This window comes from Perognathus longimembris, unplaced genomic scaffold (genome assembly GCF_023159225.1).
Source record: "Perognathus longimembris pacificus isolate PPM17 unplaced genomic scaffold, ASM2315922v1 HiC_scaffold_3962, whole genome shotgun sequence".
Lineage (NCBI taxonomy): Eukaryota > Metazoa > Chordata > Mammalia > Rodentia > Heteromyidae > Perognathus > Perognathus longimembris.
In genome coordinates, this window is record NW_025959227.1 from 36,902 (window position 1) to 51,729 (window position 14,828).

The 14,828-nt window shown below is 46.4% G+C and overlaps 2 protein-coding genes across 4 annotated transcripts; both read right to left on the reverse strand.

Moving 5' to 3' along the window:
- Positions 1–2,775: 2,775 nt before the first annotated feature.
- On the reverse strand, positions 2,776–5,900 carry LOC125344695 (melanoma antigen preferentially expressed in tumors-like). Of its 2 annotated transcripts, XM_048337114.1 has the most exons (3): positions 5,723–5,900; positions 5,247–5,392; positions 2,776–3,555 (listed from the first exon to the last, which is right to left on the reverse strand). In XM_048337114.1, the coding sequence occupies exons 1-3, from the start codon at positions 5,759–5,761 to the stop codon at positions 3,012–3,014; spliced, it is 729 nt and encodes a 242-aa protein (XP_048193071.1). In that variant the 5' UTR covers positions 5,762–5,900; the 3' UTR covers positions 2,776–3,011. The 2 variants fall into 2 exon arrangements, with proteins under 2 accessions (XP_048193071.1, XP_048193070.1); XM_048337113.1 differs by having other exon boundaries at positions 5,247–5,900.
- A 4,872-nt stretch (positions 5,901–10,772) lies between these two features.
- On the reverse strand, positions 10,773–13,897 carry LOC125344693 (melanoma antigen preferentially expressed in tumors-like). Of its 2 annotated transcripts, XM_048337110.1 has the most exons (3): positions 13,720–13,897; positions 13,244–13,389; positions 10,773–11,552 (listed from the first exon to the last, which is right to left on the reverse strand). In XM_048337110.1, the coding sequence occupies exons 1-3, from the start codon at positions 13,756–13,758 to the stop codon at positions 11,009–11,011; spliced, it is 729 nt and encodes a 242-aa protein (XP_048193067.1). In that variant the 5' UTR covers positions 13,759–13,897; the 3' UTR covers positions 10,773–11,008. The 2 variants fall into 2 exon arrangements, with proteins under 2 accessions (XP_048193067.1, XP_048193066.1); XM_048337109.1 differs by having other exon boundaries at positions 13,244–13,896.
- Between the last annotated feature and the right edge of the window lie 931 nt (positions 13,898–14,828).

The following is a 14,828-nucleotide window of genomic DNA, read 5'->3' on the forward strand; positions in this document are numbered from 1 at the left end:
TCCAGACCCGGGTCCCCGCGCCCCGCCCGGTGGCGCCCGCAGTGCAAACGCGGGTCATGAAGAAGAAACCAGGTGGGCGAGGCGGCGGGCAAACACCCGTGGACAACGCGGGAGAAGCCGCGGCGGCTCCGCGTGGACTTCCCACCTGGAGCTCAGAGCCCCGGATAAACTGCTCCAAGTTCACTCCAGCGCCCCGACACGAACCGCCCGAAAGTTCCAGACCCCTCTAAGGAGGATGAGAACCTCCGCCTTCCCTCACGGCGCATTCCTTACCTGATGGCTGCCGGGTGTGTGGAGCAGGAGCCGGGAAAGGAGGACGCCACGCGGTCTCGGGCAGGAGAGGAGAGCTCGTCCCGCTGACCCGCGCCCACGCTCACAGAGAGCAGCCGCCCCCGGGCGAGGCCTTCTGTAGGGGGGTGGGATGGGGAGGTGAGGCCCGGATGTGACCTCAGGGGCGGGGGAGGCAGCCGCCTCCAGGCGTGCGGGTCACCTAGGTAACTCTGCCTCTGTACTGATGTGACCATCTTGCCTGGTGACACAAAGGAAAAGTATTTTACTCTCCCCAGACATTCAGGGCTGCTGGCAAAAGACCTGGTTGAGAAAGACATTTTGTCTCTCTAGTAAACCTAGTAAATTTAATCAAGTGATCTCTTGGTGCTGTTTTGGTGTGTTTTTAAATTTTTAATTTTATTCTCAAGATGACATACAGAGAGGTTACAGTTACATACGTAAAGTAGTGAGTACATTTCTTGTCAAACTTGTTACCTCCTCCCTCATTTTTCTCCCACCTTCTCTCCTCCCCATGACCTATTGTTTTGAGAGAGGCTTTATATGGACATTCATATTAAGAACAAAAACACACTACTGTAAATGAGCCTCCAGTTTATATTTTCTATTTTTCCATATTCCTGATATAATTATTTTCCCTCTTTAATCTATAAAAACCTGTCTCTTCAAATAGCATTTGCTGGGCTGGAAATATGGCCTAGTGGTAGAGTGCTTGCCTCACATACATGAAGCCCTGGGTTCGAGTTCTCAGCACCGCATACATACAAAAAGCCAGAAGTAGCACTGTGGCTCAAGAGGTTGAGTGCTATCCTTGAGTAAAAAGAAGCCAGGGCCAGGGTCAGTGCTCAAGCCCTGAGTCCAAACCCCAGGACTAGCCAAAACAAACAAATATATACATGTATGGCATTTGCTTTGTACTCTGAAATACTCACTGGTATACAAAACCTATCAACTCTTGAAGTATGAGAAATGGAAGAGTTTTAGATATGGCTACTGCCACCCACAGGAAACCTATGCCAGGCTTAGAAAAGACTGCTGCCTTGGAGCTAAATTTCAGGACAACCTCAAGGCAACACTCATAAATTAACCTATCTAGTCTTGGATGAATCTCAAGGGAAAATGGGGATCCTGGCCTCACTTCTTCAGGGGATTGACATCCCATCTACTTTATTCCTTTTTGACACTAGAACTCACTTTATTGACTTCCTACCCAGAGTTCTTTCTGCATGCACTAGGCTGGAGGTTTAGTGACCAGGGTACAGCATGGATACCATCCACACTTTCTGACCCTTCAGTGCCTCTTAGCTCCATGAATCATGATGCCATGTAATTCTATTCGAAAATCAATTAGACCATGACATGGCTCGGTGGATTGCTCCATATTCATGTGCTAGGATAATAAATAGGTAGGTTAGGACATATCTACAACCCTACCAGCTCCAAGCAAATCCAATATATCATCATGGCACTGAATCCAAGATTGGATTCATTCTTCTCTACAGGAAGAGGGTATGTGAAAGACTGTCTCCCCTTAAAGGAGACATAGCAAACAGTCAGATACCCAGGACCAAGGTGGAATATGGAGGCAACACAAGCACATGAAATAGCTCCCATAAGATGCAGAAGAGCCAATCTGGTGAGAATTCAAACTATTCCCTGAGGGGGGAAAAAAAGGACCAATAAGCAAGACTCCCCCAAAGAGATTAAAAACAGGAAAGAGCCTAGTAACCCTATAAAAGCCTGTTGCCAACCCCACATTGGCACCTTCACCAGATCAGAAGCAGCAGTAGCAATAGCAGCAATATGCTCTTGGCCTCATTGCCCATCATTTTCCTTTTAATAGTGTCCTAATAAATGTTCCCGGGCTGGGGATATGGCCTAGTGGCAAGAGTGCTTGCCTCGTATACATGAGGCCCTGGGTTCGATTCCCCAGCACCACATATACAGAAAATGGCCAGAAGTGGCGCTGTGGCTCAAGTGGCAGAGTGCTAGCCTTGAGCAAAAAGAAGCCAGGGACAGTGCTCAGGCCCTGAGTCCAAGCCCCAGGACTGGCCAAAAAAAAAAAAAAAAAAAAAAAAATGTTCCCACTAATCATTTCTCAGCAAATTTTTTTTTGCCAACTCTCAACTTCAAATAATATCTGACTTTTAAGTTACCGAAACAGGTTCATATATCACACAGCATAACAAATCATTTATACTAAGGTTTCTTTAATTATGGCTGTCTCTTTACATTCATCAATGTAGGGACAATTCTTTTTTTTTTTTTTTTTTTTTTTTTTTTTTTGCCAGTCCTGGGCCTTGGACTCAGGGCCTGAGCACTGTCCCTGGCTTCTTCCCGCTCAAGGCTAGCACTCTGCCACTTGAGCCACAGCGCCGCTTCTGGCCGTTTTTTCTGTATATGTGGTCTGGGGAATCGAACCTAGGGCCTCGTGTATCCGAGGCAGGCACTCTTGCCACTAGGCTATATCCCCAGCCCCGGGACAATTCTTATACATCACCCTACCCATGTAAAATTTCAAATTCTCATTTGTAATGCCTTAGGATATTTTTGACAATGACCAAACTGCCCCAAGTCAATGTCTAACTCGCATCCCTGATCATCTTTCCTTTTCCTGCTTACCATGAGCAGTCCTTTGTAACTGTGGCTTCTGTGATTTGTACGCTTCGGTGTCCACATGTACAGACCAAAGCTGTGGATAGGGCTACTTACCTGTGTAGATGCTACCAGGGCATGGGCCACAGGTCACTGAAGGGCCACTCACGATGAGGACAGGGTTTGCCACTGAGCCACTCCATGTCTGACCGCCCCAACTCTTGTAGCATCTGCATCAGCTTGGCTTGTAGGGTAGCAAGCAACCCATCTCCAACATGCTCATAAAATTCCAGTGGTGCAGGGTACCGCACACGCCTTAAGTTGGTCAGTCCAATGGTGTGGCGAACGACTCGCAACAGCACATTTATGGAGATGGGGTTCCCAGAAAAGCTAAAGGTTGTGAGCTGGGAACAGTGTCTCAGGGCAGGCAGAATGGCAGTGAGTTGGAGGTTCATGATCCCACATTCCTCTAGGCTCAGGACCTGGAGGGTACTCGATACATTCTCTAGCAGTGCTTCCAGGGTCTCAGAACTTATGTCCATCAGGATAACCCTATTTAGACACAGTCCCCTTAGCTGTCTTGTATTGGGGCACTTAGACAAATTCATCAAGTCTGATTCTAGAAGCAGACAATTGGTGAGAGAGAGGATCTTCAAGGGGCTCCTCAGGCACCTGTGGACAGAGAGAACAGTCAGTGCTGGGGACTGGTGGTGATGAGTAGCAGCCAGTGGGGAGAACTCATAACTCAATACAGCCAATGCAGCAAAGAAAAACCCCAAAGTTTTCCTGATGCCCAACCTTGAGGCTGTCATACTGTAAAGAGGTCTTCCAACAAGGCCAATTTACATGAAGTCCTTTCTACATTTGTTAACCTTGTTCTGGAACTGGGTCAAGTAAATAAGACCTCACATATTCCCTTTCCTTATCTACTGAGTAGAGCAAAGCATACAGATTAGTTGTTGTGATGGTTAAATAAGAGGACCACGAAGATTACTCAGAAAAGAACCTGACCCTAGGTATCAAGAAGAGAAGGACATTAGATTATTTTAGTTCCAGAGACACAAATATAAATCCCCTCAATTAATAACCTGGGGGGGGGGGAATTAATTTCTTAAAGCAAAAAAGAAGCAGAAGCAGCGTAAGAAGACAAAGCAGAAGCAGCGTAAGAAGACAAAGCAGAAGCAGCGTAAGAAGACAAAGCAGCAGCAGATAAGCACAAAGAAGAGAAGAGGAAGGAGCAGCAGTAGCAGCAATAACAAACCCAAATCAGGCTTTCTTCCAGCAACTGTGTTAATTAAGTCACCTATATTACCTAGTATGAGGCTACTAAAATACCCTTCATAAAGTACAAACCTAGAAGGCAAACAGCCTCCAAAATGTCTGCCAGACACAGGGATCAACTTCAGACTTTTTTTTTTTTTTTTTTTTTTTTTTTTTTGCCAGTCCTGGGACTTGGACTCAGGGCCTGAGCACTGTCCCTGGCTACTTTTTCTCAAGGCTAGCACTCTGCCACTTGAGTCACAGCGCCACTTCTGGCCATTTTCTGTATATGTGGTGCTGGGGAATCGAACCAGGGCTTCAAGTATACGAGGCAAGCACTCTTGCCACTAGGCCATATCCCCAGCCCCCAGACTTTTTTATTATCTCTTAACCACCTATCCTTTATTTCTAGAATCATATACTTCATATATACTCCCTCACATTAAGTACAAATCCATTTTGAAATTGAGTCTCCATTATGATAAAATAAAAGGAATTAAGTAGAACTCTTAAGAGAGAGTTAAGGATGTACCGTTACAATCAATGGATCAATATATCAGTGGGCTGTCTAAAGTATAAATCCTTTATAAAATCTGGCTTATCTAATTCTATGTCTCACTCTGTGTTCTTATGTGTGTTGTTCTCTTTTTAAATTTCTAGACAGAGTTTTACTATGTAGCATAGGCTTATCTCAAAGACAAAATTCTCCTGCCAAGCCTCTCGAATGCTCGAATTACAGGTATAAACTACCACACCCAGGGTCCTGACATTGCTTGAGCACATAGTCTCTGCATATAAACCAAAACAGTGGCATTCACTGGATATTTTCCACTGGACCTCAACTAGATCTGTGAGCCAAAATAAATAGTTGTTCTATATAACTTGAGATGATTGTACCCAGTATATGCAATTGTACTATTCTGATCCAAAGAGGGATAAAGACTACCTCTAAACTGTTTGGATAGATACCATACTTGGGAACAAGACAAATGTTGACATACAGGGACACATGATTATGGCTGTCACAGAGCAAAGATGCTTTATCCATCCTGAAATGAATACAGACCTGTCCTATTCTGCAGAGCAAATGTAATAACCCTCACCTGAGCAAACTGCACAAGGAGCCTTCAAGAGAGCTGATGGATTCCAAATGAAGCTCCTGGAGGTGATGTAGACTGAGCAACTGAGAGCTGAACGTCTCCACAAACTGCTCCTCCTCCTCCCAAGAACTACACTGGGACATCTGTGTCTGAGACAGGAAGAGTCTGTGCAATTTACCCATGTATGGTAGAAGAGAAAGGAGCTTCCCCAGGACTGATAATTTCCAGTTACAGACCAGTTCCAAATCCTGGACAGAATACAGCCTCACCATTTTCAATACCTTCATATTTTGTACGGACAGTGCAAAAATACTCAGCTTGTTACAGTATAAGTGTAGTAAACCTTTCCACTGCTTGGCCTTTTCAATCAGAGAAGTGAGCCATTCATCGTGGCTGCCAATACTGAGGTAGAGATCTATGAACACCTTCAGAGGAGCCCTGGGCTCTTTTGCTCCCATACTGGATCCATCCACCTTTACCTTCATCAATGGCAGGATGGCCTGGGACAGTGAGCACATGCCATCCCTGCTACCAGACCATATAGTTTTCTGACATAGATCCAGTACTTGCAGTTTCCCCTGCCTGTGGATAAAACAGATGATTAATGGAAGGTAAAGGGAAGGGTCTCAGAATGAAGGTAAAGGTCAAATATAAACATGAACTCTAAAACCCAGGTATTAGCTGTGGTCCCCTTTTCTCCTAGGATCTTGCTTTTTCCTCTGATTTCTTCTCTCTTAAGGTTATTCTGTTATCTGACTGTCTGTTTAGCATCTGTTATCTATCTGTTCTTCTACCCAATATGTTTAACTTTGTATTACTGAGTACTGATCATAGGACCTCAGAAGTGCAAGGCAAGTATTCTACCACTGAGATTGAACCCTAGAATCTACTTCCCATACCTTTAAGTGACACTGGGAAGGAATGCAGACATGTTCCTTCAGTCAATAGTGCATTATATGGTGGTTCATCCTAAAGGAGATACCAACAATTGTTTCTAGCACCACCCTAGTGTCCACTCTAAAGGCCTCTGATCCTAGCTACCCGACCCCTACTCCTACCCCCATTGTGCACACTAACTCTAGCCAGTACTCACACCCTAACATGCTCCAACCCCAACCTACACCGTAAGCTCCTCACCAACCTTATGCCTCACCCTAAGCCATTTACTAACCAAAATCCATACAATTGTGTACCTAACACATTCATATTGAACACATTGCCTAACTCTTACCCTAGCCCCTTCCTTAACCCTAATCCTTACCTGTTATGGAGTGTAAACCACTCCATAACTCAAACTGATTCCACATAGTTAATTCTCACCCACTCCCTAACCCTCAACCCTTCCTAAACCCTATCCTAAAATCTTCCCTAACAGGCTCCCCAACCTCATCCTTTGTCTACCACATTCCCTATTCCCTTCCCTAACCCACTCCCTAAGCCTGACCCATTCCTCAACCATCATTTACTATCTTTCTGTAATAGTGAGCATAACCCTAACTTAGTCCCTAACTCTAACCTGCTCTGTAAGGTTAATGGAAAACCCAACACCTGCCTAATCTATTTCCAAAACATAACTAAATATTTGTGCTAACGCACACTCTGAGTAGCCCTACTACCACCAGTCCTTAGTGACATCAACAACCGACCCCTAACCCAGTCATATTGTTAGATATGTGTAAATTGTCTGAGAAGCCACATACTGAAGGATGGAATCTTGGAGTATTTATCACAGCATTAGCAGTGTGCAGGCAGCCAGCTGTTACAAAGGCCTGCAGCCCACACAGACCCTCTACACTGTCGGGAAACAGGCCAAAGAGGGAGGAAAGAACAAAAACCACACCAGCAAACCAGTTCTCTCTCCCAGCTTTGAGGACTGGGTTAGGGTTGCTGTGTTGAGCACAGTTATTGTGTGGGTTTAGTTAATGAAAAGTTTCAAGTAAGGCATAGGATTCCTGAGTGGCTTAGGGTATGGATTAGGGTTTGGTTACCATAATCAAATTTTAATCCTACCATTAACACCGAGCCCTATGCCTGAAGCTTAACCCAAATATCGCCTATCTTGCCAAAGTTCATTTTTAACAGCTTGTGCTATTAGGCAGCATGTTGACTCACCAAAAGCAGACGTCCAGTTCGCCCCCTTTCCATCTCATTCTCCACCTTCCAAGCACACTGAGGGCCGGGAGTCCTTCGGGCGCCTCAGCTCCTCCCGGCGCGGCGCGAGGTTCAGCGGTGCTGCCTCCGGGGTGGCGCCGGGACCCCCGCGCCAGGCCAGGGCCGCCGGCTGTGCGGGCAGAAGGGAGAAGAGCTGCGGCTGGCGCTGGAGGCGGAGGAGCGCGGCTGGGGGCTGCGCCGGCCCGGGGCTCGGCTCCGGGAGAGCCGGGCGGGTGGAGGAGGCGCGCGCGCACCTGCCGGGCCCCGGGCGGGGAGGGGCGGCGCCCGGCGCCCAGAGGCCTCCGGTCCCGGGGCGGTGCGCCCTCGCCCGGCGCCGCCCGTCCCCGAGCGGGGTCCGCACCGTCCGCTCCCGCGTCTGCCCGAATCTCAGGCGGGCGTTTCGGGCGGGCAGGGCCAGCACCCCGAGCCTGCGCCCCGGAACCGGGAGGACCCGGACTCGGTGCGGCGCGCGCCGACCCACAGGTCCGGGCCGACGGCTCGGGACGCGCGGCCGCCGGGAGCCGGAAGCGGGGGCTGGAAGCAGGGCGAGGGGAGGGCAGATCTCCCCGGGTCCGGGTGGCGATGGGGGCGGGGGTCACCCCTTCCAGACCCGGGTCCCCGCGCCCCGCCCGGTGGCGCCCGCAGTGCAAACGCGGGTCATGAAGAAGAAACCAGGTGGGCGAGGCGGCGGGCAAACACCCGTGGACAACGCGGGAGAAGCCGCGGCGGCTCCGCGTGGACTTCCCACCTGGAGCTCAGAGCCCCGGATAAACTGCTCCAAGTTCACTCCAGCGCCCCGACACGAACCGCCCGAAAGTTCCAGACCCCTCTAAGGAGGATGAGAACCTCCGCCTTCCCTCACGGCGCATTCCTTACCTGATGGCTGCCGGGTGTGTGGAGCAGGAGCCGGGAAAGGAGGACGCCACGCGGTCTCGGGCAGGAGAGGAGAGCTCGTCCCGCTGACCCGCGCCCACGCTCACAGAGAGCAGCCGCCCCCGGGCGAGGCCTTCTGTAGGGGGGTGGGATGGGGAGGTGAGGCCCGGATGTGACCTCAGGGGCGGGGGAGGCAGCCGCCTCCAGGCGTGCGGGTCACCTAGGTAACTCTGCCTCTGTACTGATGTGACCATCTTGCCTGGTGACACAAAGGAAAAGTATTTTACTCTCCCCAGACATTCAGGGCTGCTGGCAAAAGACCTGGTTGAGAAAGACATTTTGTCTCTCTAGTAAACCTAGTAAATTTAATCAAGTGATCTCTTGGTGCTGTTTTGGTGTGTTTTTAAATTTTTAATTTTATTCTCAAGATGACATACAGAGAGGTTACAGTTACATACGTAAAGTAGTGAGTACATTTCTTGTCAAACTTGTTACCTCCTCCCTCATTTTTCTCCCACCTTCTCTCCTCCCCATGACCTATTGTTTTGAGAGAGGCTTTATATGGACATTCATATTAAGAACAAAAACACACTACTGTAAATGAGCCTCCAGTTTATATTTTCTATTTTTCCATATTCCTGATATAATTATTTTCCCTCTTTAATCTATAAAAACCTGTCTCTTCAAATAGCATTTGCTGGGCTGGAAATATGGCCTAGTGGTAGAGTGCTTGCCTCACATACATGAAGCCCTGGGTTCGAGTTCTCAGCACCGCATACATACAAAAAGCCAGAAGTAGCACTGTGGCTCAAGAGGTTGAGTGCTATCCTTGAGTAAAAAGAAGCCAGGGCCAGGGTCAGTGCTCAAGCCCTGAGTCCAAACCCCAGGACTAGCCAAAACAAACAAATATATACATGTATGGCATTTGCTTTGTACTCTGAAATACTCACTGGTATACAAAACCTATCAACTCTTGAAGTATGAGAAATGGAAGAGTTTTAGATATGGCTACTGCCACCCACAGGAAACCTATGCCAGGCTTAGAAAAGACTGCTGCCTTGGAGCTAAATTTCAGGACAACCTCAAGGCAACACTCATAAATTAACCTATCTAGTCTTGGATGAATCTCAAGGGAAAATGGGGATCCTGGCCTCACTTCTTCAGGGGATTGACATCCCATCTACTTTATTCCTTTTTGACACTAGAACTCACTTTATTGACTTCCTACCCAGAGTTCTTTCTGCATGCACTAGGCTGGAGGTTTAGTGACCAGGGTACAGCATGGATACCATCCACACTTTCTGACCCTTCAGTGCCTCTTAGCTCCATGAATCATGATGCCATGTAATTCTATTCGAAAATCAATTAGACCATGACATGGCTCGGTGGATTGCTCCATATTCATGTGCTAGGATAATAAATAGGTAGGTTAGGACATATCTACAACCCTACCAGCTCCAAGCAAATCCAATATATCATCATGGCACTGAATCCAAGATTGGATTCATTCTTCTCTACAGGAAGAGGGTATGTGAAAGACTGTCTCCCCTTAAAGGAGACATAGCAAACAGTCAGATACCCAGGACCAAGGTGGAATATGGAGGCAACACAAGCACATGAAATAGCTCCCATAAGATGCAGAAGAGCCAATCTGGTGAGAATTCAAACTATTCCCTGAGGGGGGAAAAAAAGGACCAATAAGCAAGACTCCCCCAAAGAGATTAAAAACAGGAAAGAGCCTAGTAACCCTATAAAAGCCTGTTGCCAACCCCACATTGGCACCTTCACCAGATCAGAAGCAGCAGTAGCAATAGCAGCAATATGCTCTTGGCCTCATTGCCCATCATTTTCCTTTTAATAGTGTCCTAATAAATGTTCCCGGGCTGGGGATATGGCCTAGTGGCAAGAGTGCTTGCCTCGTATACATGAGGCCCTGGGTTCGATTCCCCAGCACCACATATACAGAAAATGGCCAGAAGTGGCGCTGTGGCTCAAGTGGCAGAGTGCTAGCCTTGAGCAAAAAGAAGCCAGGGACAGTGCTCAGGCCCTGAGTCCAAGCCCCAGGACTGGCCAAAAAAAAAAAAAAAAAAAAAAAAATGTTCCCACTAATCATTTCTCAGCAAATTTTTTTTTGCCAACTCTCAACTTCAAATAATATCTGACTTTTAAGTTACCGAAACAGGTTCATATATCACACAGCATAACAAATCATTTATACTAAGGTTTCTTTAATTATGGCTGTCTCTTTACATTCATCAATGTAGGGACAATTCTTTTTTTTTTTTTTTTTTTTTTTTTTTTTTTGCCAGTCCTGGGCCTTGGACTCAGGGCCTGAGCACTGTCCCTGGCTTCTTCCCGCTCAAGGCTAGCACTCTGCCACTTGAGCCACAGCGCCGCTTCTGGCCGTTTTTTCTGTATATGTGGTCTGGGGAATCGAACCTAGGGCCTCGTGTATCCGAGGCAGGCACTCTTGCCACTAGGCTATATCCCCAGCCCCGGGACAATTCTTATACATCACCCTACCCATGTAAAATTTCAAATTCTCATTTGTAATGCCTTAGGATATTTTTGACAATGACCAAACTGCCCCAAGTCAATGTCTAACTCGCATCCCTGATCATCTTTCCTTTTCCTGCTTACCATGAGCAGTCCTTTGTAACTGTGGCTTCTGTGATTTGTACGCTTCGGTGTCCACATGTACAGACCAAAGCTGTGGATAGGGCTACTTACCTGTGTAGATGCTACCAGGGCATGGGCCACAGGTCACTGAAGGGCCACTCACGATGAGGACAGGGTTTGCCACTGAGCCACTCCATGTCTGACCGCCCCAACTCTTGTAGCATCTGCATCAGCTTGGCTTGTAGGGTAGCAAGCAACCCATCTCCAACATGCTCATAAAATTCCAGTGGTGCAGGGTACCGCACACGCCTTAAGTTGGTCAGTCCAATGGTGTGGCGAACGACTCGCAACAGCACATTTATGGAGATGGGGTTCCCAGAAAAGCTAAAGGTTGTGAGCTGGGAACAGTGTCTCAGGGCAGGCAGAATGGCAGTGAGTTGGAGGTTCATGATCCCACATTCCTCTAGGCTCAGGACCTGGAGGGTACTCGATACATTCTCTAGCAGTGCTTCCAGGGTCTCAGAACTTATGTCCATCAGGATAACCCTATTTAGACACAGTCCCCTTAGCTGTCTTGTATTGGGGCACTTAGACAAATTCATCAAGTCTGATTCTAGAAGCAGACAATTGGTGAGAGAGAGGATCTTCAAGGGGCTCCTCAGGCACCTGTGGACAGAGAGAACAGTCAGTGCTGGGGACTGGTGGTGATGAGTAGCAGCCAGTGGGGAGAACTCATAACTCAATACAGCCAATGCAGCAAAGAAAAACCCCAAAGTTTTCCTGATGCCCAACCTTGAGGCTGTCATACTGTAAAGAGGTCTTCCAACAAGGCCAATTTACATGAAGTCCTTTCTACATTTGTTAACCTTGTTCTGGAACTGGGTCAAGTAAATAAGACCTCACATATTCCCTTTCCTTATCTACTGAGTAGAGCAAAGCATACAGATTAGTTGTTGTGATGGTTAAATAAGAGGACCACGAAGATTACTCAGAAAAGAACCTGACCCTAGGTATCAAGAAGAGAAGGACATTAGATTATTTTAGTTCCAGAGACACAAATATAAATCCCCTCAATTAATAACCTGGGGGGGGGGGGAATTAATTTCTTAAAGCAAAAAAGAAGCAGAAGCAGCGTAAGAAGACAAAGCAGAAGCAGCGTAAGAAGACAAAGCAGAAGCAGCGTAAGAAGACAAAGCAGCAGCAGATAAGCACAAAGAAGAGAAGAGGAAGGAGCAGCAGTAGCAGCAATAACAAACCCAAATCAGGCTTTCTTCCAGCAACTGTGTTAATTAAGTCACCTATATTACCTAGTATGAGGCTACTAAAATACCCTTCATAAAGTACAAACCTAGAAGGCAAACAGCCTCCAAAATGTCTGCCAGACACAGGGATCAACTTCAGACTTTTTTTTTTTTTTTTTTTTTTTTTTTTTGCCAGTCCTGGGACTTGGACTCAGGGCCTGAGCACTGTCCCTGGCTACTTTTTCTCAAGGCTAGCACTCTGCCACTTGAGTCACAGCGCCACTTCTGGCCATTTTCTGTATATGTGGTGCTGGGGAATCGAACCAGGGCTTCAAGTATACGAGGCAAGCACTCTTGCCACTAGGCCATATCCCCAGCCCCCAGACTTTTTTATTATCTCTTAACCACCTATCCTTTATTTCTAGAATCATATACTTCATATATACTCCCTCACATTAAGTACAAATCCATTTTGAAATTGAGTCTCCATTATGATAAAATAAAAGGAATTAAGTAGAACTCTTAAGAGAGAGTTAAGGATGTACCGTTACAATCAATGGATCAATATATCAGTGGGCTGTCTAAAGTATAAATCCTTTATAAAATCTGGCTTATCTAATTCTATGTCTCACTCTGTGTTCTTATGTGTGTTGTTCTCTTTTTAAATTTCTAGACAGAGTTTTACTATGTAGCATAGGCTTATCTCAAAGACAAAATTCTCCTGCCAAGCCTCTCGAATGCTCGAATTACAGGTATAAACTACCACACCCAGGGTCCTGACATTGCTTGAGCACATAGTCTCTGCATATAAACCAAAACAGTGGCATTCACTGGATATTTTCCACTGGACCTCAACTAGATCTGTGAGCCAAAATAAATAGTTGTTCTATATAACTTGAGATGATTGTACCCAGTATATGCAATTGTACTATTCTGATCCAAAGAGGGATAAAGACTACCTCTAAACTGTTTGGATAGATACCATACTTGGGAACAAGACAAATGTTGACATACAGGGACACATGATTATGGCTGTCACAGAGCAAAGATGCTTTATCCATCCTGAAATGAATACAGACCTGTCCTATTCTGCAGAGCAAATGTAATAACCCTCACCTGAGCAAACTGCACAAGGAGCCTTCAAGAGAGCTGATGGATTCCAAATGAAGCTCCTGGAGGTGATGTAGACTGAGCAACTGAGAGCTGAACGTCTCCACAAACTGCTCCTCCTCCTCCCAAGAACTACACTGGGACATCTGTGTCTGAGACAGGAAGAGTCTGTGCAATTTACCCATGTATGGTAGAAGAGAAAGGAGCTTCCCCAGGACTGATAATTTCCAGTTACAGACCAGTTCCAAATCCTGGACAGAATACAGCCTCACCATTTTCAATACCTTCATATTTTGTACGGACAGTGCAAAAATACTCAGCTTGTTACAGTATAAGTGTAGTAAACCTTTCCACTGCTTGGCCTTTTCAATCAGAGAAGTGAGCCATTCATCGTGGCTGCCAATACTGAGGTAGAGATCTATGAACACCTTCAGAGGAGCCCTGGGCTCTTTTGCTCCCATACTGGATCCATCCACCTTTACCTTCATCAATGGCAGGATGGCCTGGGACAGTGAGCACATGCCATCCCTGCTACCAGACCATATAGTTTTCTGACATAGATCCAGTACTTGCAGTTTCCCCTGCCTGTGGATAAAACAGATGATTAATGGAAGGTAAAGGGAAGGGTCTCAGAATGAAGGTAAAGGTCAAATATAAACATGAACTCTAAAACCCAGGTATTAGCTGTGGTCCCCTTTTCTCCTAGGATCTTGCTTTTTCCTCTGATTTCTTCTCTCTTAAGGTTATTCTGTTATCTGACTGTCTGTTTAGCATCTGTTATCTATCTGTTCTTCTACCCAATATGTTTAACTTTGTATTACTGAGTACTGATCATAGGACCTCAGAAGTGCAAGGCAAGTATTCTACCACTGAGATTGAACCCTAGAATCTACTTCCCATACCTTTAAGTGACACTGGGAAGGAATGCAGACATGTTCCTTCAGTCAATAGTGCATTATATGGTGGTTCATCCTAAAGGAGATACCAACAATTGTTTCTAGCACCACCCTAGTGTCCACTCTAAAGGCCTCTGATCCTAGCTACCCGACCCCTACTCCTACCCCCATTGTGCACACTAACTCTAGCCAGTACTCACACCCTAACATGCTCCAACCCCAACCTACACCGTAAGCTCCTCACCAACCTTATGCCTCACCCTAAGCCATTTACTAACCAAAATCCATACAATTGTGTACCTAACACATTCATATTGAACACATTGCCTAACTCTTACCCTAGCCCCTTCCTTAACCCTAATCCTTACCTGTTATGGAGTGTAAACCACTCCATAACTCAAACTGATTCCACATAGTTAATTCTCACCCACTCCCTAACCCTCAACCCTTCCTAAACCCTATCCTAAAATCTTCCCTAACAGGCTCCCCAACCTCATCCTTTGTCTACCACATTCCCTATTCCCTTCCCTAACCCACTCCCTAAGCCTGACCCATTCCTCAACCATCATTTACTATCTTTCTGTAATAGTGAGCATAACCCTAACTTAGTCCCTAACTCTAACCTGCTCTGTAAGGTTAATGGAAAACCCAACACCTGCCTAATCTATTTCCAAAACATAACTAAATATTTGTGC